This window comes from Pelodiscus sinensis, chromosome Z (genome assembly GCF_052426305.1).
Source record: "Pelodiscus sinensis isolate ZL-2025 chromosome Z, ASM5242630v1, whole genome shotgun sequence".
In the NCBI taxonomy this organism is placed as follows: domain Eukaryota; kingdom Metazoa; phylum Chordata; order Testudines; family Trionychidae; genus Pelodiscus; species Pelodiscus sinensis.
The window spans coordinates 17,229,074-17,253,582 of NC_143085.1; the positions used below are offsets into that span (position 1 = coordinate 17,229,074).

Consider the following 24,509-nt stretch of genomic DNA (forward strand, 5'->3'; position numbering starts at 1 on the left):
TTTTCTTCATAGCCAACTGTTTTACACACAATCTTTAGAGAGCATGAAAAGGCTGCATCTTAACTGCAGAAACTGCAAAGCATTTTAAGCATGTATGTAAGAGTTTAACTGATTAATCAATTAACTGATAAGCTGATACTGACTGGTCCTGGTTGTAGTTAAACACTTCTATCTGTGCATGCTGGCTCCCAGCTGCTGGCCCTGCTATTGAGAGCTAGCTGCTATCCCACAGGCTCTGCAGTATAAGACTTATACTATAGAGTCCTCAGTACAACCAGCTCCCCGGGAGCAGGTCTGGCAGCCAGAAGTCGGTGCACATAAGCCCGCTCCAGCTGTCACTTCTGCTACCAGCTGCTGCCCCACATTGAGGGACTGAACTTGCAGCGCACACAGTTGTTTAACTGCTAAGATTTAATGGTTATATGATTACTTTTTAAAATCACTTTTTACATCCCTAATTTTAAAGGTTTGTCAAGGACAGTAAAACTCCAATTGTTCGGCATCCAGTGGTCCGGCACTCCCGATAGTCCGGCACCAACTGGAACCTGGAAGTGCTCTAAGCTGCTGTGTTTTTTGTCCCAAATACCACAGTCCAATGACAGTTGTCTCAGCATCTGATGGCATTTTGTTTTCTGTCCTTAATTTTGTATCTCCAGACTTTTCAGTAGTAGCTGATTCAGAAGAACAGCTTGTCATAGAAGGGACCAGCCCGGCAGCACCCTAGCTGCTCTGCCCCCGGCTTCCCCAAGTCCACCGCTGCTGAAACTGACCAGCGGAGGAGTTGGAGAAGATGGGGCAGAGCATATCCAATAATCCGGCACCCCCTGGGTCCCAAAGGTGCCGGATTATTGGAAGTTTACTGTAATTCTAACTGGCGTTTGAAACTTTTTTGAAGAATTTCTTACAGTAAGGTTAAGAGTGTGTGGAAAAAGCTTTGCATGTATGGACCAAAGAATACACAAAATAATGTTAAACAACAAGTTGATTCATACCCAAAGAGGAATAACTTCTTAGTATTTTCATTTGTGGGTGGAGTCTTCAAAAGAAATCTCTCAGAAGAAGGCTCTTGACACAAAGAAGCAGCACACTCAGATTGCACAGAAAGACTGCTAAGCTGTTGTGTCTTTTTGTCCCAAATACCACAGTCCAATGACGGTTGTGTCTCAGCATCTGATGGCATTTTGTTTTCTGTCCTTAATTTTGTATCTCCAGACTTTCCAGTAGTAGCTGACTCAGAAGAACAGCTTGCCATAGAAAGTGCTGAGCAAGTATTACCCAGCTGGTCCATAGATACTCTGACCTGGTTCATTCCTTCAATCAAAACTCTCTCATTCTCAGTTTTTGCAGTAATTTTGTTTGGTTTCTCCAACAAACATTCCCCTGTCACTGCTTGGTCTTGGAAAGACAGTCGTTCAAATTCTGTCATTAAGTTGGAGACTGGGGATATAAGGCACTCCTCTCCACCATGTGAATGTTTTCTGTCAGTAGTTATCCTCTCGTTAGTTATCCTCTCGTTAGTTACAGGGCTGCAAAACCCATTTTTATGGGAAGAAACCCCCTTCTCATAGTTCATGGAGAGATTCGGTGTTTCTATAATGTTTACTTTGTGCTCCATCGACAGAATGTCACACTCCACATCTCCAATGGCATCTATATTAGATTCCTCAGTCACAACAGGCGGGCTGTTATTTCGTGCTGCATTCTGTCTGTTTTTAATTTCTTCCAAGCTCATGTCATCATCATCTTCATCTAAAAATGCTCCAACAGAAATGGAATTGCAGCACTTTTTACTCTTGCCTACAAACAATTTTAATAAAAAGACATAAACAAGAAGCTTCATAATTGAAATCCTATTAGATAAACTAAGAACAGCTCAATGGTTTTTATGGTTGATGGTAATTCCATTATTGCACAGAATCACAGAATACTAGAACGGGAAGGGACCTCAAGATATCAAGTCCAGTCCACCCCTTGGCAGGACCAAGCATGGTCTATATTATCCCTGCCAGATGTCTGTCTAACCTGCTCTTAAATATCTCTAGTGATGGAGATTCCATAACCCACCTAGGCAATTTATTCTGGTGTTTAACCACCCTAACAGTTAGGAAGTTTTTCCTAATGTCCAATCTAAACCTCCCTTGCTGCAGTTTAAGCCCATTGCTTTTTGTCCTATCGTAAGAGGCCACGGACAGCAAATTTCCCCCCTCCTCCCTGTGACAGTGTCACACTACTGACTCATATTTAGCTTGTGGCCACTATGACCCCTAGATCCCTTTCTGCAGTACTTCTTCCTAGACCGTCACTTCCCATTCTATATGTGTGAAACTGACTGTTCCTTCCCAAGAGCAGTACTTTGCATTTGGCCTTATTAAACTTCATCCTATTTACTTCAGACCATTTCTTCAGTTTGTCCAGATCATTTTGAATTATGACTTTACCCTCCAAAGCACTTGCAACCTCTCCCACCTTGGTGTCATCTGCAAACTTAATAATCGTACTCTCTATGCCATCATCTAAATCGCTGGTGAAGATAATGAACAAAACCAGTCCCAAAACTGAGCCTTGTGGAAACCCACTTGTTATGCCCTTCCAGCATGACTGTGAACCGTTAATAACACTTTCTGAGAACAGTTATCCAGCCAATTAGGCATCCACCTTATAGTATCCATTTATGTAGACCCTTTTATAATCTGATCTAAGCAATGGCATTAGTTAGCCTAAGTAATCCTATTGTCAAAAATATGCACATCTTGAATAAGCTAAAAAAGGATAAATGCATACATCTGAGAGGCATGTTTCCTGTAAGTTTCAATTAAAGAGCCCGAGTCATAGAATCTGACCAAGTATGAAGATAAAACCAGAAGGCACAATACAAAGGCAAAAAAAGATACCTACGCGAGATAGTAAGCTTGCCATGTCCTAGGCACCAAAGGCTTCACTGAAATTATATTGGTACTAAGACAAACCCACAAAAGAAGCTAAATTAAGTCATCCTCTGAATCAGTACATAACTCTTTCAAAAATAGCTAATGATACTATGCAGAATATATTTCTGCAACATGGCTCGACTTAGACACACAAAATATTGAAGATCCTACATCGAATACAATATTGCAATTAGAGATTACTGAAAAGTGATAGAAATGTAGCCGTGTTAGTCTGGTGTAGCTGAAACAAAATACAGGACTATGTAGCACTTTAAAGACTAACAAGATGGTTTATTAGGTGATGAGCTTTCGTGGGCCGGACCCACTTCCTCAGATTTGAGGAAGTGGGTCTGGCCCACGAAAGCTCATCACCTAATAAACCATCTTGTTAGTCTTTAAAGTGCTACATAGTCCTGTATTTTGTTTCAGATTACTGAAAGGTACTCAGGAGTTTGGTAGAGTACAAAAAGAAGTTACTCACCCTGTGAAGTAACGATTGTTCTTCGAGATGTGCCCTGTGGGTGCTCCACTCCTAGTGTCGGGTCCCGTCCCCGCAAATCGGAGAGCTATCAGAGCCGTGGTCCGCTGGACCACGCATGCATGGCTGCCTCTAGCAGCGTTCATGACTTTGATGTGTTGCGTGTGGTCCAGCCTCACTCAATTCCTCTCAGCCGCTCCCTGAAATGAGAAACATAAAATTCTGGAGCGGGGAGGAAGGGCGGGTTTTGGAGCATCCACGGGGCACATCTTGAAGAACAATCGTTACTTCACAGGGTGAGTAACTTCTTTTTCTTCTTCAAGTGGCTCCGTGGGTGCTCCACTCCTGGTGACTTTGGAGCAGTACCCAAACATTTGAGGGCTCCAGAATTAAGGTTTTTGGATACGAGACAGGACTGCCGTAGCCACCAAGGAATCGGCCACAAATTGATTTACTACAGTGTAGTGCTTCATAAAGGTAGAATAGGAGGAGCATGTTGCTGCTCGGCAAATGTCTCGAAATTGGACACCTCTTAGAAAGGCTGTAGTAGTGGCAACTGCTCTCGTAGAATGGGCCCTAGGTGGGCACAAAAGGGGTTTGTTATGTATGGAGTAGCAGGTTGTAATACATGAGATTATTAGTCTTGCAATTCGCTGGGAAGTTAAGGGTTGTCCTTTGGACTGGTCCGTTAGTGACACTATTAGATGGTCTGATTTCCTGAACTGCCATGTTCTTTCAATGTAAAATGCTAGTGCCCTACTCACATCGAGTGTGTGCAGTACTGCATCTTGCCTTGAAGCATGAGGTTTGGGATAGAAACAGGGAAGAACAACTGGCTCGATGTGAAAATCCGAGCAAACTTTCGGAATACACGCTGGATGAGACTTCAAAGTCACCGACTCCTTAGTAAAAACTGTGTAGGGTGGTGATGACATGAATGCTGCTATCTCATTCACTCTGTGGGTTGATGTAAAGGCAAGCAGAAACAGTAGTTTAGTAGTAAGAAGCTATAATGATATCATGGCTAAGGGCTCCAACAGGGGGCGGGGCAGTCAATTAATCTAGAACAAGGTCCAGATCCCAGGATGGTGGTGGTGGTCATCGTGGTGGGTTGAGGTTTGTAAGTCCTTTCAGGAACCTCTTTGTGGTGGGGTGAGCAAATACGGAGAACCCCTCCTGCTCCCGATGAAATGCACTAGTCGCTGCCAAATGCACTCGCAAGGAAGCTATCGCATGGCCTGTGTTGTGAAGATGTAAAATATAATCAAGTATCTGGAATACATTTGTCACATGGGGATCCGTGATATCACTGTCACACTGGGCTTTAAATCTGGTCCACTTAGCGAGATAAGTTTTTCGAGTGGAATCCTTCCTGCTGTGTACTAATACTTGCTTCACCCTCTGTGAACATGAACATTCAGCAGAGCTGAACCAAGGAGCATCCATGCCATGAGGTGCAAGGTTTCTGGTTTTGGATGACACAGGGAGCCGCTGTCTTGAGTCAAGAGGTTCAGGAGCAGAGGAAGGGTGTACAGTGTTCTGATGCTCATCTGATGGAGTATTGAATACCAGCGCTGACGCGCCCATGCTGGGGCTTTGAGGATTACTCGAGCCCTTTCCATACTGATCTTTTCCAGAATTCTGGGAACTAGGATGATCGGGGGGAAAGCGTATAATAATGATGCTCCCCAGTGACGGAGAAAAGCATCTCCCAAAGAGTGATGTCCTATTCCCACTCTGGAGCAATAATTCGGGCACTTGGCGTTGGCTGGGGTTGCAAACAGGTCTATCGTAGGAAAGCCCCACTGGGTGAAAATACAATGCAGAATGTCTGTGCGAATTTTTCACTCAGGGTCGTGGGAAAAAAGCCTGCTGAGTGAGTCCGCAATAGAGTTATGGATGCCTGGCAGATAGGATGCCATCAGCACGGTGTTGCTGCGGATACACAAGTTCCACAAACGCATTACTTCTACACAGAAGGATCAAGATCAAGCACCTCCCGGTCTGTTCATGTAATACATGGTAGCAATACTGTCCATGAGGATTCTGGAAGTCGTATATCTTATATGGGAGTGAAAATGCTGACATGCGTGCCGTACTGCTCTTAGCTCGAGAATGTTGATGTGTAAGGCCAGCGACCTTGAACCGTCAGGTCATCCGTATGCGCTCCCCAACCGGTAAGGGACGCATCCATCGTTATTTGTTTTGACGGTTGTGGGCGGTGGAAAGGAATGCCCACCATAAGATTGTGTGGCTTGGACCATCACTGCAGGGATTATTGCACATGTAGTGCAACCACCTTGTGGACGCTGTCTTTCACTGGAATATATACTGTGGCCAATCAGTGTTGGAGGCAGCGAAAATGCAACCCTGCATTCTGAACTACAGCAGCTGAAGCAGCCATGTGTCCCATTAGTTGTAAAGACACTCGAACGGGAAATGTCAGAACGTGTCAGTGTGTGTACAAGGTCTCGGATTGTGGTGAAACGTTCAGCGGGTAAGTAAGTGCATACTGTTTTTGAGTCGAGCCTGACTCCTAAGAAAATCAGGTCCTGTGTAGGTTCTGGTGAAGACTTCTGCACATTTATGAGGAGACCCAGAGAACTGAAGACCTGAGAGGCTGTTGCAACCATTTGTCTGGCCTCTGAATATGTTAGCCCTCTTATGAGGCAACTGTCCAAGTATGGAAAAACTGTCACTCCTATTCTGCATAAGTGGGCAGCCACAACCACTAGGGTTTTGGTGAAAACTCTGGGTGCGCATGCCAAACCGAAAGGCAGTACTCTGTACTGGAAATGTTTTTGGCTAGTTGGAAACGGAGAAAACGCCTGTGTGCCACATGGGTTGCTATGTGGAAGTAGACTTCCTGCAGTCGAAGACTGCAAACCAGTCTCCCCTGTTCAATGGCATAATGATGGCATTTAAGGTCATCATCTTGAAGCGAAGTTTCCTGAGGTAGCGATTTAATTTCCGTAAGTCCAAAATAGGTCTCCACCCTCCTGACTTTTTTGGGGCAAGGAAGTATCGGGAATAAAATCCTTTCCCCAAAAATTAACTTGGTACCTTCTCTATTGCACAGATGTTCAGAAGATGCTGAACTTCTTGCTTTAGCAGGTGCCCGTGAGAGGTGTCCCTGAAAAGGGACGGGGTAGGTGGAGTGGTAGGGGGAATGGATAGAAAGGGGATGGAGAGACCTGATTGTACCACTTCCAGTACCCACTTGTCCAAGATGATATTGGACCAAAGATGGTGGTACTGCTGTAGGCGATGGTGAAAAAGGTGGAGAGAATTTTGTTGTATGTCGAATGTGGGAGTCGTGTTTGCATCCGACGGGCAAGTCAAATTTGCTGCTTTGGTGCAGGTTGATTGGATGAGCAGTTTGCTGGAGATCATTTACATTGAGGACGCTGTCGGAAGCGCTGGTTTTCTTGGGTATGTGGTTGATTCTTATTAAACTATAGTTGTACCTTCGTTGATAGGGATAGTAGCGTTTGTGCCTATAGGGAGGTGTGTACATTCCCAGTGTACATAAAGTGGTACGGGAGTCCTTGCCAGAATGGAGAACTTCGTTGGTGTTATTAGCAAAGAGTTTTTGCTTATCAAAAGGTAGGTCTTCGACTTCATTCTGATGCTCCCGCAGGGCTCCTGCAGAGGATAACCAGGAAGACCGTCTCATCGCCCTCCCATAGCCCTTGCCCGTGCAGCTTTGTCAGCCACATCCATCTGCAAAGTAGTATTACAGGATATATATCCCTCTTGGACTATGGCCTTCAGTAAGGGCTTCTTGGCATCAGGAAGATGTTGTAGTAGTTCCGTAAACTTTGAATAATTATCAAAATTGCAGTTAGAGAGATGGGCAAAATAGGTTGCAATACGTAATAACAACGCAGCTGAAGAGTAAACTTTTCTACCGAAAACATCTAGTTTCTTATGGTCTTTGTCTTGCAATGTGTTTCTGTATTGAGGTGCTTTAGCTCTGCGCTGCGCCGCATCAACTACAACAGAGTTGGGTTGGGGGTAACTGAAAAGGAAATCCAACACTTTGGCGGGCACAAAATATTTCCTATTGACCCTCTTACTTGTTGGGGAAGCCGATCTAGGGGTCTGCCATATTTCATCTGCCACTTCCATGACTGCCTCATCAATAGGAAGGGCAATTTTTGCTCGCTGTTGTCACAGATTCTTCAAGAGACGATGTTTTTTTATGGGAATGTCTGTTAATTGTATTTCCTGTGTGTTTGCAACTCTTTTGAACAGATCCTGGAATTGCTTCAGGTTATCCAATGGAGAGGTGTCATCTGGAATCATTGCCTCATCTGGTGAAGAAGAGGAACAGTTGGTTGGGGAAATGTGCGGTTGAGGATCTTCTGCTTCGGACAACTGTCCCTCTTCTGGTTCCAAGTGTTCTTGATGGACAGTCAAGTTTTCTGATGGAGGGCGGCAAGAGCAACTGCTGTGGACGCTCAGGTAAGTATTATGCACTGGGTGATGGGCGGATACATGACGAACCCCTATAAGAGTGGGTAGTGTGCCCAGGGTGGGAACGACCAGAGACAGCCCTGTAGTAGCGCCCATAGTATTGTTCAGACTGTGCTGGAGAAGAGTATCTGGAGGATATTGAATTGCAGATATAGTAGACCCACCACGGTGATCGTGAAGGTGATCCACTCCTTGATGACGTCCTGGGTGAACGAGAATGCGATGGAGAGCATCTTGTTTCTATATAGACAGTGTCCTCATGTGTGGGTCTTTTAAGTATTTGGTAAGCAGGAGAAAGGCTATAGTCTTGGTGCCTTCGGTACCTGGGTGGAGACGGAGACGGTCCCGGAGAGAAGGCAGGCGAGGGAGATAATACTCTGTAAGTTTCCTTTTCTGCAGCTTTGCAAAGCAGGGAAGCCTTGTCAATTTCACATGCTGCTGGAGAGCCGGGGGCCGAACGTGGCTGCAGTGCCGAAGAGACTCCACATGGGGGCGGTGCTGATGGTGCCAAGGATGAGCTCGGTGCCAGCATCACCACACGATGCCGGCGGTGCTGCGGGCGAGACTTGCGGATTCGGCGCCAAGGAGGTTAACCCTGCCACAGCCGGTGACACTTGAGCAGCCATTGGCAGTGCCGGCTTTTGCGCTGCTGCCAGTGCCAATGCCACTCACGCTCTCAGCCCTGGCTCAGGCAATCTCCTTGCCTTGGCAGCCTATTGATATCCTGGGGTAGTTGCCCCAAATGATTTTTCAGGGCATCTTGTGTTGGTGGTCGCCGGCAGAGATCAAGTTGGGGAGAGTTCTTTCTCTTTGTAACAGCTGTCCCAGAAGACGTTGCCCGTCGCTTATGGACTACCGTTCCAGAGGTGGGAACAGCTGGGGGGCGGATGAGAGGAACTGAGCGAGGCTGGACCAGGCGCAACACATCAAAGGTGTGAACGCCACTAGAGGCAGCCACGCATGCGCGGTCTGGCAGACCATGGCTCTGATAGCTCTCCGATTCGCGGCGCCGGGACAGGACCCAACACCAGGAGTGGAGCACCCATGGGGCCACTCGAAGAAGAACTATATTTTACTCTTGGAGACAAAATAAGAGTCCACTTTTTCTACGTTAAGTACATTACGAGCATGTGTGGGAAAGAAATTTAATATTGGACAAAACCTTCACACTTCAAGTCACTTGGTCAATGACTAGGCTAGGAATTTTACTAGAGTACCTGCTTCAGAATCAAGTCTGGTGATTTGAGAATGCTGGACTTTTAGATATTAAATCAAAAAAATGGGGATGGAGGGGTGGGGTGGAAGCAGCGCTTTTTCTTTTCTGGTCCACCTCTCTAAGTACACTGTACCAGTTGCCATATTCATACTCCTCTGCAGACTTAGCATAACATCACTTCATATACAAATTTATTTGGATATAAATAGTTAAAGCCACAAATAGCTAACTAGTAAGAGGAGAAATTCTGTAAGACTGGGTTATGTGTCCAGCCACTCAAACTAATGAAGAGAGAAACCGGGAACAATTGGCACAGTGAGTCTTGTATAGCCTTGATTACAGGAAAAAATATTTCCCTAATGTGGAACCACTTTGAAAAGGCATCTGTGCCTATAGCTGATGAAAAACTCTGTGCCAAAACAGATATCCATCAGAAAATACTATTTCAATAAAACCAAAATGTATTGTGAAATCATACCAATTTAAGAGAAAATTCCTGTAAGAACAAATTTTCAAGAAAAAAAATTAAAAAAAAATCATTGGTTCTATTTTGTTTCAGAATTTTTTTCACTTTTACATTATTTATATTGACATCACTTCACATATCAGTAGTAGTAATACATGACATGACATGACATACATCAAGTTACATCATAATGTATTTTAATAAAACTATGACAAAATACTGGTTACACTGCAACAGGAGACACTTGTCTAGAAAATAAGAAAAGATGTTTCAAACCATATGAAAATTCTATCTGAAGCAGATTCTATATGATTCCAAAAGAATCTTTATGAAGCAGCCTTTAATATTCAAAATAGTCTTTTTTAACTGACATAGTGGCATGTCATACTGTGCATTAATATGACAATGAAAATGTAAAAAGGAAAAAACCAACGTTTTCCAGAATACATTCCAATTAGGCACAAAACCAAATCCTGAAATGCTAGCATTTCCTGTTTAATAGAAATTGAGTTATGCAACCTGCAGTGCATGAAATTGATACACTAACAAAGACTTAAAACCAAACTTTCTGTATCTCCTCTGCCCACAACTGGACTGAATTATTTCTGCTTTAAAAAGCTGATTGTACTTCAAAGTACATGCTGCGTGAAATCTTGGCCCCAAAGTCAACAAGAGTTTTGCCACTGACTTCAAAAAGGCCAGCATTTTAATCCAGAATCTGCAAGATGGAGAATGTTTAATGAGATATGATGTGGTAACCCTAACTGAATGCTCACAGTTCTCTAAATTAACATTTTTACATTGAAAACAAAATAATAATTGAGTAACAGATAATATATGCAAACCAAAAAAAGATGAATTAAGTGTGAACTCCAAGTACTGCTCTAAGCTGTTTTCTGAATGTAATCACGATTTTTGTTTATAATAATGTTTGCTATTTTCTTACCAGAAGAATGTGGAGTTTTATATCTATTGCAGGTTTCATTTTCTCCTGTTTCTTGCTGAGCCTTTTCGCTCATTTCCCGTTGACTCAGGTACTCTTCTAATTTTCGCAACCCCTCCTGGGAAGACAGATCAACAAAACAGCCCAGAAATTCCCAGTATTCAACCCACGGGAACCCCAGCTCATGAGCTAACTCCCTGCAATAAATAAGATAAAACGAATCATTTGTGAAGACATAATATATTATGACAATAATACTGAACATGTTTTATTACCTATTTCCAGGCCTCTTACCATTTCCCCTATTAACTGTGACACACCTCAGTTTGAGACTTTTTTAATGAGGACTATTTAGGCATCAGGTGGAGAAATGAATCAATTGCTGACTTTGGTGCTTCTTAACAGAAGTTAATCAACTCAATTCCTTTCACAAAGGTGAACACTTTATAGTACATATAAAGAGAGGATATGGGAGAGGCTGGAGAGAAAATATGGGAATTCCTTAACATCTTTTCCCATACCAAACTTTTAATAATAATCTCCCAGCTTTTTCCAGAAAACTAAAGCAATGCTCAGATCTATTACTCAATTAGTTGACACACTGATTTAAAATATACATATATTTATTGATTTCTCATCTGAAATATTCTGAGAAATTAGGCGAAAGAGTAGGTGGAGTTTGAGAAGAGAGCTCTGGACATAAGGTGGATAATAGCAAATATATATATATCGTTTCTTTTCCCCTTTCAAAGTAGTCAGGTAGATGACCTGCAATGTGCAGATCTAGATGATCATAATGGTCCTATCTGACTTTAAAGCAGGAATGGAGAACCTAAAGCCCGGAGGCCACATTTTTTTTTTGGGGGGGGGGGGGGGGGGGCTTCTCGCTTGTATGCGGCCTCTGATTTTTCTGTGGGCCAGCGGTCCCCAACCTTAAAAAAGTTTCCCACCTCAACCTTACGGTGCATAAGCCTCATTGTTTTGAATGAAAGCATTTATTTACAGAAAAATATAAGGATCCAAACAAAATATACATTGTAAAATGTCTGTATAAAAATGTTTTGCTTTATGAAGCCTGTCCTTATGTGAACCATTAATGTGCCTTTACTGCTGGAGTTTTGTAAATGATTTTCTAGGTTACAGCCAACACATTTTTCATGATGAGATTCTCTTAGTACCTCCCAACTCTTTCAACTCCTCTTTCCGAATCAGATTTCCTGACATTGTGAAAGAAACCTGCTCTCTCTCGAGGTGGAGTTTTCCAAAGCCTCCGAAATTCTTCTGCCTTTAAAACAAATTCAAAACATAGACAAACTATACCATATACCTTTACATACAGTGTCGCTAAAGTCCCTATCTAAAAACTTTTCTGCTTCAAAGACACACTTTAGGTTGTTCAGTGATGAATTTAACAGTTGTTAAATTGCATATACAATTCAACTTTTATTATACACATTGCTCAATTATACCCAATTACAATCTATCTTTCATTTTAAACACAAAATTGCTTTTACCCCAACAGACTTGTTTATTACCGTACATGACTCGTCTCAGAAGCACTAGATCTTGAAAGTGATATTAAGCATAACTATGAATGATAAAAAAAGTAACCACAATTTAAAGCTTCTAATACTGTATTAATTTTTGAACTACATGAAGTCACTTACGAGGTTTGACAGACTTTAATTTTCACTGAAAAGAACATTTTGAACATCTTAATCATAATTACATGGTTGCAGATAAAGCTACTGAGCAAATTAGGGATGTGAAGGACTAGTCGACTATCTGATAAGCAAATGCTTATTGGATAGTCGACTAGTCACTTTCCCCTCCTTGCTGCCTCTATCAGACAGAGGCGGGTATGTGTGTGTGTGTGTGTGTGTGTGTGGGTGTGAGTAGTACTTCAAAGCAGCAGTGCCACATGGAGCCTGGGATCAGCTGCTCTGTGCGGTGCTGCCACTGAATGCCACCAGGAGCCCCGTGCCTGCTGGGGACTCCCCCACTGACCCCAGGCTCTGTGCAGCACTGCTGCTTTGAAACGCTGTTGCAGCGTTTCAAAACAGCAGCACTGCACGGAGCCCAGATTTAGTAGGGTAGTCCCCAGCTGACCCTGGGCTTCGGTGCTTTCGCCTTTGAAGTGTAGCAACAGCCTTAAGGCTGTTGCTACACTTCAAAGGTGGAAGTACCCTATCAACTATTCAATTAGTCAATTACCTGATACTTAACGTCCTTAGAGCAAATCCCACAAAAATTTTGTAGGAATGAGCTCAGAGACCCTCCCAATTTGTATGAGGTATACAGTGCCATTGAGCAGATGAGGAGCAAGGCAGCAGGTCCAGATAGGATCCCCGCTGAAATCTTTAAAGGCGGTGGACCAGAATTAATTTGGCAGCTTAACCTGCTTATCCTTAAAATTTGGATAAAGGAGGAGATACTCAGTGAAATGAGGGATGCCTTGATTGTTACCCTCTTTTAAAAAAGGGGATAAAGTGGACTGTGGAAACTATCATGGTATCTCTCTCCTTGCTGTTGCAGGCAAAGTTCTGGCACAGGTACTTGCAACCCATCCTCTGCCCCATCAGAAGAAACTTTGCCAGAATCAGAGAGTAGCTTCCGACCACATTGCAAAACTGCAGATATACCTTCATTGAGCAAAACAGATGACTGTACCTGGCTTTTGTTGATCTAGCTAAAGCCTCTGATTCAGTGAATCACTGTGCTCTTTGGACTATACTTTCAAAGATGGCATGTCTTTCTAAATACATCAATGTCCTAAAGTTGCTACATGACAACATGAAAGTGGCTGTTCTGAGCAGCACTTGGTCCCAGAGTGAAACTTTTAAACTACAAACAGGAGTCAAACAGGGCTGTATCATCACCCCTGCCATATTTGCAGTCTTTATTGCTGTCATTTTTGACCTAATTGCTAGGAAGTTCTCAGCTGGCATTGAAATCATCTACAGAATGGAAGGAAAGCTGTTTAGGCTTAGCAGGCTGAACGCTAAGAGTAAAATTTCGACCACATCTGTCATGGAACTTCAGTATGCTGATGACAATGCAGTTTTTGGCTACTTTGAGAAAGATCTTCAGGCTATCTTGAATGTGTAGAAAGATCTTCAAGCTATCTTTGTTGATGCTTATGCGTGTCTTGGTCTCTCCTTCAACATCAAGAAAACCAAAGTGCTCCATCAGCCCTCTCCAAATTAGATACTATGCACTATAGCTATTAAAATCAATGGAGAGGCATTGGAGAATGTCAATCATTTTCTTTACATTGGAAGTTATCTTTCATCCAAGGCAGATATTGATGGAGGAATCCAACATTGCCCAAACTGTGCCAAGGCAGCCTTTGCTCATTTACAGCACAAGGTTCTTGACTGGCTTCTAGTCAAGGTCAACAGCCTCCTGCTGTACCTAGAAACATCCATCCTCACTATAATAAAACTTATGGTTCAAGGATCAGCCTTTTCAGCCACCTGACTGTCCATAAGTCCCATGGAAGATAATCACACTTGGCAATGAATGATTGCCCATCATCATCACCACCACCACCACCACACCTAAGCTATTTAATTTATTTAATTTATTTTCCAGGCAATAGCACAGAATGAAGTCTATTTTATTGATGCGCAGAGAGCAAAAGAAATACAACTTTGTTCTACATAAATATAATTATATTTAAAGACAATAGCCATTTTCTGGCTAGAGCTTCTAACAGTAAATATTTTTTTCTATATATTAAACAATTACACACTTATGAGATGGCATAGTGTCCAAATTTATTCTGAGTTTATTTACCTGCTTATCTTAACACAGAAAATAGGATTTTAAACTCATTAAGGGAGCTTCTAAAATGTTAATTCTGCAAACTCAACTACATTTTTATCTCATTATACACGATCCAGCCAACATTCATAGCCAAGCACTACATTTAGATTAAGAATACATGTCTGTGGCCTAATATAATGCATTTGCAATTTATGTCAAAACGCCACAAGTTTAAAAAAAAATAAAAATAAAAAAAAGAAGACTATTTAGGGAGAAAATCACATTCTCAATTAGGGATGTAATAGTGTAGTTGATTAACTAATAAGTAAAAGCTTATAGGTTAATGCAGTGGTCCCCAATGCGGTGTCTGTGGGCGCCATGGCGCCCACCGGGGTATTTATGTGCGCCCGCCGAAACATCTGGGCTGGCTCTCCGCCCCGGGCGCGTGGCGCATGGGCAGACCCTGCCCGGGGCACGCGGCACATGCGTGGTGCTGGCCCTGGGCTCAGGGCTCGTGGGCGGCCCCTGCCCCGGGAGCGCAGCACATGCGCGGTGCTAAACCTGGGCTCAGGTCGCGTGGGCGGCCCCTGCTCCGGGCTCACGGTACATGCGCGTGGGCGGCCCCTGCCCTGGGTGCGCAGCACATTGTGTGGTGCCGGCCCTGGGCTCAGGGCGCGTGGGCAGCCCCTACCCCCAGCATGCAGCACACACGCAGTGCCAGCCCCGGGCGCAGGGGCAGCCCTTGCGCGGCACATGTGTGGTGCTGGCCCTGGGATCAGGGCGCGTGGGCAGCCCCCTACCCCCAGCATGCAGCACACACGCAGTGCCGGCCCCAGGCGCAGGGGCAGCCCTTGCGCGGCACATGCGTGGTGCCGGCCCTGGGTTCAGGGCGCATGGGCGGCCCCCATCCCCGGGCACGCGGCGCATGCGTGGCCCCACCCCCGGATGCCCGGCACGTGAGCGGCTCTGTCCCTGGGCGCCCGGCAGCCACAAAAGGTTGCGGACCACTGGGTTAATGCTACCAACTACACATATTTTCCCCTCCCACTCCTTGCCAGTACATTTTCTAGCAGACTGGCCAACAAGCTTGGCTCAATCCCGGCTTGCACAGGGTCCAGGACCTACCCCCGCTGCAGCTCTGCATTTAAAACATATTAGGAGCTAGGTGGGCAGGCAGCCCAGCTCAGTTCTGACTCATGCCATGTTTGGGAGCTCAGAACCACCCCGGACAGGGCATCCTGCCACCCTACACTGTTGTCTCTGTATCAAATTTCGGAAGGGGCTGGGCCTCGGGTGGAAAAGACAAGGTTGAGAGCTGGTACAGTGACCTTATTTGCTGCAGCTAGTAAGAAAAGTTTAATGTAAATTATGAAACAGATTAAGTGTTTTAAGTTTCTCATGTTTATTTAAAATGAAGTTTGATAAGCTAAATAAAATATTATGTCCAACACAAAAGATTTCCACGTGTTCTTTATTTATGGGAGGTGCGGGGAACCCTTTTTGAGTCTGGGGTCAGTGACTCACAAAAAAATTAGTTGGGGACCACACAAGTGAAATGCAAAAAAAATTCCCCCAAACCCAACACTTGCTGATGTGGCCCCAATTAACACACCTCACTCCTCTGGTGCCCCAACCTCTTGGGGTGAGAGGTAGGGAAGGGAGAAACAGATTCAGGGCTTCCCATGACTAGATTTACTTTTCCGGGGTTCTGGAGTTAGTGGATTTTATGGACCTTCTTAGGCTCTGGGGTAAGGATAAAAATGAGGGGTACAGTGCACAATACAGGGCTGTCAGCAAGTAAGATAGGGATGGGGTGCAGGATATGGGAGGGAGCTGGGGTGCAGAAGCAGGCCCTGTTGAGGAGCCAGCAGCGCGGGGGACGGAGAGGCAGGGCTGAACTCTTTCTCCCACAGAGGGACCTGTAATTAGGGGGCAGTGCCTGTTATTGCCTTGCGGGCTGGATCAAGGCCCAAGGTGGGCCGAATTCGCTGAGGAAGCTTTTGCTCATCCCTGGAGTAATATGTACAGTTAGTGAAGTGATGAAATGTCTGACCTGTACACAGTGATGTTTGTAATTAAGATTACTATTAATGAATAGTAACTACTTGCTATAATTAGACTGTTTTATTATAATCCAATAGGAATTACTATATTTTCAATTGGATAAACATTTTACTAGTCTTTTCTAGCAAGATTAAATGGCACTAAAGTGATTCAAACATTTAATATCAGCTTTTAGTTAGAATAGGCTAGATTTTTGCCATTTTTAGCTATGTTTTAATCTTCACAATTAATAAATATTTCTAAAATCAGTTTTTGTTTCAGGAATGGGAAACAAGGGCACTTATCTTCAAGGACTGAGATACATCAGGAGTCATCTGCATCTCAAAATATATAACTGTGTCCCCATAGGTAAACAAGAGTTTTCAAATATTCTATTAATTGAATCACCTTTCCACACTTCCTGATACACTCAGTCTCCTCAGTTACCAATGCTCCTCAATAATATCTTAAGAGGGTTCCCAAAAGGTACAAATCATTCCCCCTTTCTTTCCCTTTATAGTAAAAATTCTTTTTTTTTCCTGAAACAAAAGAGGTGAACCCACAACTGAGGCCTCCAAAATTAACAAGCTATACCTATGAAGTAAACATCAGCTTGGGTTCAAATTACTAGTTGGAAAGCCACAATCAGGAAAGCATTTGATTTTATGACATTTGTATTATCTCCTTACCTTGGAGGGGGTCATTGGGCCTGCAAAAGCTCTCACGGACAAGACTGGATCTTTTGGACTGCCACCATGTTTAGGTAAAGCTGTAAGGGGGTTGTCGTCTGACTGATCAGGTGACCAAGGTGCACCAATCACTGGAGCTGAGGAATTGTCTTCCGCTCTCAAGAGTGGCACATAATATCTACCTAAAAATACAAAAATATATGATTTTTAAGAACCTAGTATTACAATAATTTGTTGTCTGTCTCTGGAATATATCAGAAATGTCACTACATCTGCACAACTAGAAATTTTACTTAATTTCATTAGAGAAAGTCTTCATCTTTTTTCATTAAAACTTCATGCTTCTAATACGTATTAAATGCTGAAGACTTTATTTTAGGACCCTTTCTCACAAAAAAAGGAATTGCTGTACTGACATATATGCTTCTTGACATCTTTAGCACTGTCAAAACCTGTTTGCTGCAAAAATGTGCACCCACATATCTACCATTTAAGAACAAGCACTAGGAAACAAGATGAATCCCTGTGATGATTCTCTTTGCAGCCTCTTGCAAGTAAGTAGCCTAAAATCTCTACCTCAGCATTTTTATCTGTAAAAAGGGCATAGTACCTACCTCACAAGGATTTGAGGATTATTGTTTATTCTGTAATTTCTAAATACTGATCAACGGGTCAATTTCAGATATTTTTCTGTTCCTTGGTAGTAGTTAAGTTTCTCTCATAAAAATACTATACATCAAAATCAAGGTTAGTGGTCAACATGAACACAACTAAAAATAAATATGAAAGTATAAGGCTAAACCGCAAACAAATTAAGTATTTGTATGTTACATACACAACAAAGATTATGTATGAAACCTCTGAATACAAACCTTTCAAATATTCTCTTATTTTCTCTTTCAGTTCGACTGATTTATTTTTGTTTCTTTCGCAGATTACCTGTTAGAAAAAAATGTTACTCTTAATTAGCGAAGCCCTGAACATTATCTTGTAATTCCCATTCTCATGTCTTTTTTAGATACAAAAGTCCCCTGCTCCTTCAGACACACATTCTCTTGCCCCACCCTTGCTTTTTTTTTTTTTTTTAAATAACTGGAAACACGTTTAAATCTTTTCTACAAGTAAGTTTTCTGTCAACTCTCCAGTAAAAACACATATAATTCACCTCTACCAATGTAGAGTGCTGCGCACCCAATCATAACTTGCAGCTTTCACATTCAATTCTAAAAGAATCTACAAGTTGAAATAGGTCATTAAATATAATGCAACGTGGAGACAGGAAATTATAGGGAGCCACAAACTAGAAAGGGGTAGGAAACTACCAGTCTGCAGGCCGGACCAAGTTTCCCAGAGTAGCCCGTGGCAGACTGCTGCCACTATATTTTCATATGCATCTTCAGGTATGGACAATCACTGCTCTTAGCTGCAAATCACCATTCCTTGCCAATGGGAGCTGCAGGAACTGGTGTTCCAGTCTGCGCTGCTTCCCACAGTTCCCATTGACCAGGAAGAATGATGTACAGCCAATGGGAGCTATGACTGCCGGTTCCTGTGGAGGAAGCACAGGTAAAAATAGAGGCGGTGGCTTAGCCACTGCCACTGTTTTGGCCCACCACTGATTTAGAACCTTCCCACAGATGCAATGAGTACTAAAAATTCCAGCATTAGTAATGATGTATTCTAATCTTAGATTCTTGTCTGAGAACATCAGATTACTAAACTACATTAGTCAGGGGATCTTTGTTTGAACCCTAAAATCAAAACTGTATTTATGTACATCTGAAAATATCATAGATCTGCTCCCAATGTGGAAAAACTTACTTCTGCTGGAGTTTGATAATACTTGTTTTTCGGATTTTTTACAATATCTGGGTGTGAGGTAAGCACATTAACCACATCCAGATTCCCAAACTTGCAAGCAAAATGCAATGGAGTATCAAATCCCTACAACACAGAAAAAAAGTTATGCATGCATCTTCTCTGAACATTCCCAACTTTTCAATCATTACCCACACTTAGTATGTATTTAGAAATAAGATGTTACCAAACCTATATTTATTTTATTCCCCCCTTCCACATTACGATTAATCTCCAAGTGCTCTTAAAAATATTTTATTTAAAAAAAATCATAACACAACCTATTAATTTCTGCTACTAGAATACAAGACATAACAATGTTCCATGACACAAATAAAAAACAGGACTGTGTAGCACTTTAAGGACTAACAAGATGGTTTAATAGATGATGAGCTTTCGTGGGCCAGACCCACTTCCGCAGATCAAATAGGGAAGATCTGTTCTGAAATTTGATTTGTCCTTTTCATATGTGTTCCAGTTTTTTAATTGTATCCTTTGGTATTTATGGTTGTGACAATTTTCTTCCACTATTTGATCTGAGGAAGTGGGTCTGGCCCACGAAAGCTCATCACCTATTAAATAATCTTGTTTGTCTTTAAAGTGCTACATAGTCCTGTTTTTTGTTTCAGCTGCACCAGATTAACATGGCTACATTTCTACCACTATTTTCATGACACTCACTCTCCCCCTTTCATAACAATGAAACTGCTAGCAGACATTTAATCTCACCATTTTATCGGGTGTATTAAGGTAGAGGTCAACTATATATCTAATGCGATTCTGCAACATTATTTCATCATCGTCTGGATACATGAGCCGCATAAATTCAGGATTTTCCAAAGTGTCTAGCAACAATTGGCATATACCAGCTTGATTCTCCTTGGCAGCAACATGCATGACATTGTATCTACACCCTTCCTGAAAATGAAATACAAACATTAATAACTATTTTAAATCTAAGCAGCTTGCTAAACTCCAGTAATCTGACAGCAAAACTAATTGGGGAAGTATTTTTCAATCTAATTTTTTAGATTTTTTTGCTTTAAAAAAAATATTTTTTCTGTAAAAAAAGTAGTTTAAGAGATGATATATTGCACTATTTTTTAAGTTATCCAAGTTATTCTTACCAATCTAACAATTGACATTATTCTGGCTTTAAACTCACAAATACTTAACACAAATTTAAATAGTAAGAGGTCAGAATGTCTTCATAATTTGCCAAATAGCCCCATACATTCTGAACTTCATAATGGCTTCAACAAGAAAAAATTAAAGCCATAAATGTAAAGTTCCGTTGGATACACATACCACAAATTTTATTGTATGCTGTATATAAAATTCACTCTGAAAGCATAAGTATATTGGGAAATCTGTCCAGCTCTAACAAGTCTGGGTCTAGTGCAGCATCTTGTCAATTTTTCCAGAGAGGAAAACACGTTAGTGCTTCAAGACACCATATGAACTGCTTAACATCTCAGCATTTGTCCTATCATCTGAAGAAGTGGCCCACAAAAGCTCATGATACCACCAACATATTCTGTTAGTCTTTAAAGTGCTATCAGACTATTTGTTGTTTTTTAAGTTTATCCTGTGCTACAGTTATTCCACTAAATGGATTTTAAACATGTGCAGTCTTCCTTAACACTACGTGGCTGGTAAGAGTTCATTATTATTGAATTATATATATGATGCTAACCCCATACACTCAGACACCATACTCAATGTCAGCACTCCAGCCTTTTCTGAATAGTTTCTTACATATTTTGTCTTAAAACAACACCTGCAAATTTATTTCCAGAAATAGTTAAGCAACAGTCCAACAAGTAAAAAAAAAAAAAAAAAACCACTGCCAATTAATAATGTATGAAAGGAAAAAAGTAGGAACAGTATACTTAGGAAAAGTTAGGGTATGTCTACATTGCATTCCTCTTCCGAGAGAGGAATGTAAATGCAGACACCTGAAATTGCAAATAACGCGTGGATTTGAATTCCCCGCACTTTATTTGCATAATCGCAGACTGTTGCTTTTCTGGAACAGCGTCTCGGAAGAGGAATGCAATGTAGACATACCCTTAGAGAATTTCCCAGAATTCTGTTTGCTTTCAACTAATATTAGATCCTATTTTAACAGATCTACACTCTCGGCAACACCTTTAAGTGTTCATACAACTATAGGCTTGGATTTAACTCTGCTCCTAAGCAACACCTTTCTATCCGAGGACATTAACATTTACTAGTACACCTGAACCTCTGTACTTCAGGTATTGCTACTCCAGAAACACCCAGGCTACGTGAGTTTTTGTAGCAGAAAATATGCTAATGAGGGACACAGAAAATATACTAATGAGATCATGACTTATGCTAATGAATCCCTCATTAGCATATTTTCTGCTGCAAAAGTTCGCAGTGTAGACAATGCCTCATGACATGACCCTTGGCAGGGGGAGAAGAAAGCTGTGTGTGCTGCTGCTCCCACTCTCCCTCTCCCCACCCAAGCTTGAGAGCTTCTCCTGAGGCTTTTCCCCATTGCTCCTATAATGATAGGGAGGCGGTGCCTGGAAGTGGTAGGGAGGAGTGGACATATGCATGCCCCCACGAGCAGGGCACCAGGTAAGCACTATTCTCCCCATGTTCAGACTTCACAATGCCCTTTCTGGATCAGAAAATTCTTTAATCGAGAATACCCTATTTCCCAGTTTAGCCATATTAAAGAGTTTCAGGTGTACTATGAACTAACAGGACTTGGATGAAATGAAAAATATTTTTAAATTCTAAGCCCTCTTTTTATAATTAAGGAAAAAATGGTTATTCTAACAAATGGAACTGTTGTTCTTTGAGATGTGTTGCTCATGTCCATTCCAATTAGGTGTGCGCGTGCCACACACACAGATTCTGGAGCTATTTTCCCTTAGCAGTACCTGTTAGGTCAGCCAGGGAGCTCTTTGGAGTGGCGCTGCTACATCAGAGCATATATATCCCTGCAGGCCCTCCACTCTCCGAGTTCCTTCTAGCCGGAATCCTCTGATGAAGGGGAGGTGTGTAGGATCTGGAATGGTCATGAGCAACACATCTTGAAGAACAACAATTACAGAAGTAAGTAACTGTTTTTTCTTCTTCAAGTGTTTGCTTGTGTCCATTCCAATTAGGTAACTGCCTAATAGTACCCTAGGAGGTGGAGTTAGAGTCTTTCAACACCTAATTCACAATGAACTGCAGCACAGACCTTCCAAAGGCCGCATCTTCCTTGGCCTGCTGAGCAATCACGTAATGACTAGAAAATGTGTGAACAGAGGACCATGTAGCTGCTCTGCAGATGTCAAGAATGGGCACCTGTGCAACAAATGCTATGAATGACACCTGCACCCTTGTGGAATGGGCCGTCAGCGGGGATGCTGGCCTACTAGCAAGGTTATAGCAAGCTCTAATGAAGTGATCCAGGACGATAAGCACTGGGCCGACTAGTAAGCCCTTCATCTTCTCTGCTACAGAAATAAGAAATTGTGGGTATCTACCGAACTCTCTTGTTCTCTCTATATAAAACACTAGTGCTTGTCTAACATCTAGAGAATGTAGCGCCTGCTCTCTAGGCACAGAGTGGGGTTTCGGATAGAAAACCAGTAGGTAAATGTCTTGGGGCATATGAAAATTTGAGACTACTTTAGGGAGGAAAGCTAGATGGAAACGTAGACTAACCCTGTCCTTAAAGAGTAGTGATAGAAATGTAGCCGTGTTAGTCTGGTGTCGCTAAAACAAAATACAGGACTATGTAGCACTTTAAAGACTAATAAACCATCTTGTTAATCTTTAAAGTGCTACATAGTCCTGTATTTTGTTTTACCTGTCCTTAAAGAAATCCATGTATGGAGGCTCCAATATAAGGGCCCTCAACTCTGAAATTCTCCTGGCTGAAGTGACTACAATCATGAAAACCACTTTCCAAGATAGGTGCTTCAGCGAGCAGGTGGCCAAGTGCTCACAGGGGTCCCGCATGAGACCTGTCAGGACTAAATTCAGATCCCATTGGGGTACAGGTGGCCACATGTAGGGGAACCACTTGTCCATCTCCTTCAGGAAGTGAGTCATTGTGTTCATGAAAACTGTCCTATCTCCCTTCCTCAGGTGAAAAGCCACAACTTTGGCCAACTCAGGGAAGATGCAGCAAGGCCCTGGTGTCTGAGGTGCAGGAGGTAATCCAAAATAAGAGGGACTGAGGCACCCTTTGGGTCTGTTTCCGCCTGCTCCACCCACGAGGCAAAGTATTTCCACTTGGCCTCATATACCACCCTTGTGGAAGGCTTTCTACTCTCGAGGACCTTCCACACCTCCTCTGAACACAGTTGCTCTGTCCCCATTAACTACGAAAGTTCCATGCCACAAGGTGGACGGACAATAGGTTTGGGTGGCATAGCTTCCCCTTCCCCAGGTCCTAATAATCAGGACTTGAACCAGTAGCAGTATCACTGGGTCTCCCAGCTCCAGGTCTAGAATGGTGGTAAACCACTGCTGCTGGGGTCATGCCGGCGCCACCATATTGATCGCAGCCCTGAGTCTTCTGATCCCGAGTAGGACCTTGTGAATCAGTGGGAACAGGGGGCAAGTGCACAATAGCTCCTGTAGCTACTGAACATGAACATTAAGGTTAGTCTATGTGCCCATCTAGCTTTCCTCCCTAAGGCGGTCTCACATTTTCATATGCCCCAAGACATTTACCTACTGGTTTTCTTCCCAAAACTCCACTCTACGCCTAGAGAGGCGCCCTTGACTCATGTATGAGCAATAGTTCTGGAACTGGGTGTTCCCTTGTGTGGCAAACAGGTCCAGACGGGGATAGCTCCTCCTCTGGAAGACCTCTGATACGATATCTGGTCTGATAGACCATTCATGGGCCCAAAAGGACTTGCTGAGCTTGTCCACCTAAACGCTGCTGTTTCCCGGAAGATAGGTCACCTCAATATAGATGTTCTGTGCGATACATAACTCCCACAGACATAGGGCTTCCTTGCAAAGGGGAGAGGAGTGAGCTCCATCCTGTTTGTTGATATAATACATGGCTGTCGTGGTGTCCGTCTACACCGAGACCATCCTGTATTTCAGTTGGGGAAGGAAAGTCTGGCACACCAACCTGACTGTCTTGAGCTCTTTGACGTTTATGTGTATGGAATTCTCCCTGGGGGACTACATACCATGAGTACTGAGATTCCCCGGATGGGCCCCCCAGCCCATGTCAGATGCATCCAACAGCAGCAGCACCTGTCTGACAAATGGGACTCCCGCACAGACCATCCTCTCCTGCAGCCACTTAGTCCAGTGAGCGGAGCATCTAGTGGTGCTCGTGCCAGGTTGTGTATGCTCAACAACCACTTCTTTAGGGGTCAGAGCTTCAGCCTGGCATACCTCATCACGTGTACATGCTGCCATATGACCCAGCAACTTCATATACGTTCTCGCTGTTGTCATAGGGGACCTTTGGAGGTTCTGGACCATGAAACTCAGTCATGAATCTGGCTTGGGGAAGAGACGCCCTTTCCACAGTGTAATCTAGGTGGGCCCCAACAAATTCTATTATCTGCAAGTGGTTGAGCATGGATTTCTCCTCATTTATAAGGAGGCCTAGGTTGGAGAACAATTTCCTGGTCAGAGCTA

General features: G+C 42.9%; 1 protein-coding gene across 3 annotated transcripts in view; it reads right to left on the reverse strand.

Moving 5' to 3' along the window:
• ANKLE2 (ankyrin repeat and LEM domain containing 2) overlaps nucleotides 1-24,509 on the reverse strand; it is a 64,030-nt gene that overhangs the window by 16,993 nt on the left and 22,528 nt on the right. For 2 of the 3 annotated variants that reach the window (XM_075898360.2, XM_075898359.2), the window contains exons 5-11: nucleotides 19,596-19,784; nucleotides 18,831-18,953; nucleotides 17,882-17,948; nucleotides 17,010-17,191; nucleotides 11,688-11,794; nucleotides 10,513-10,706; nucleotides 993-1,797 (exon numbers count right to left, since the gene is read on the reverse strand). In XM_075898360.2, coding sequence (XP_075754475.2) covers nucleotides 993-1,797; nucleotides 10,513-10,706; nucleotides 11,688-11,794; nucleotides 17,010-17,191; nucleotides 17,882-17,948; nucleotides 18,831-18,953; nucleotides 19,596-19,784 — 1,667 coding nt within the window. The remainder of the gene's footprint in view (nucleotides 1-992; nucleotides 1,798-10,512; nucleotides 10,707-11,687; nucleotides 11,795-17,009; nucleotides 17,192-17,881; nucleotides 17,949-18,830; nucleotides 18,954-19,595; nucleotides 19,785-24,509) is intronic. The other variant, XM_089775272.1, reaches the window with a different exon arrangement.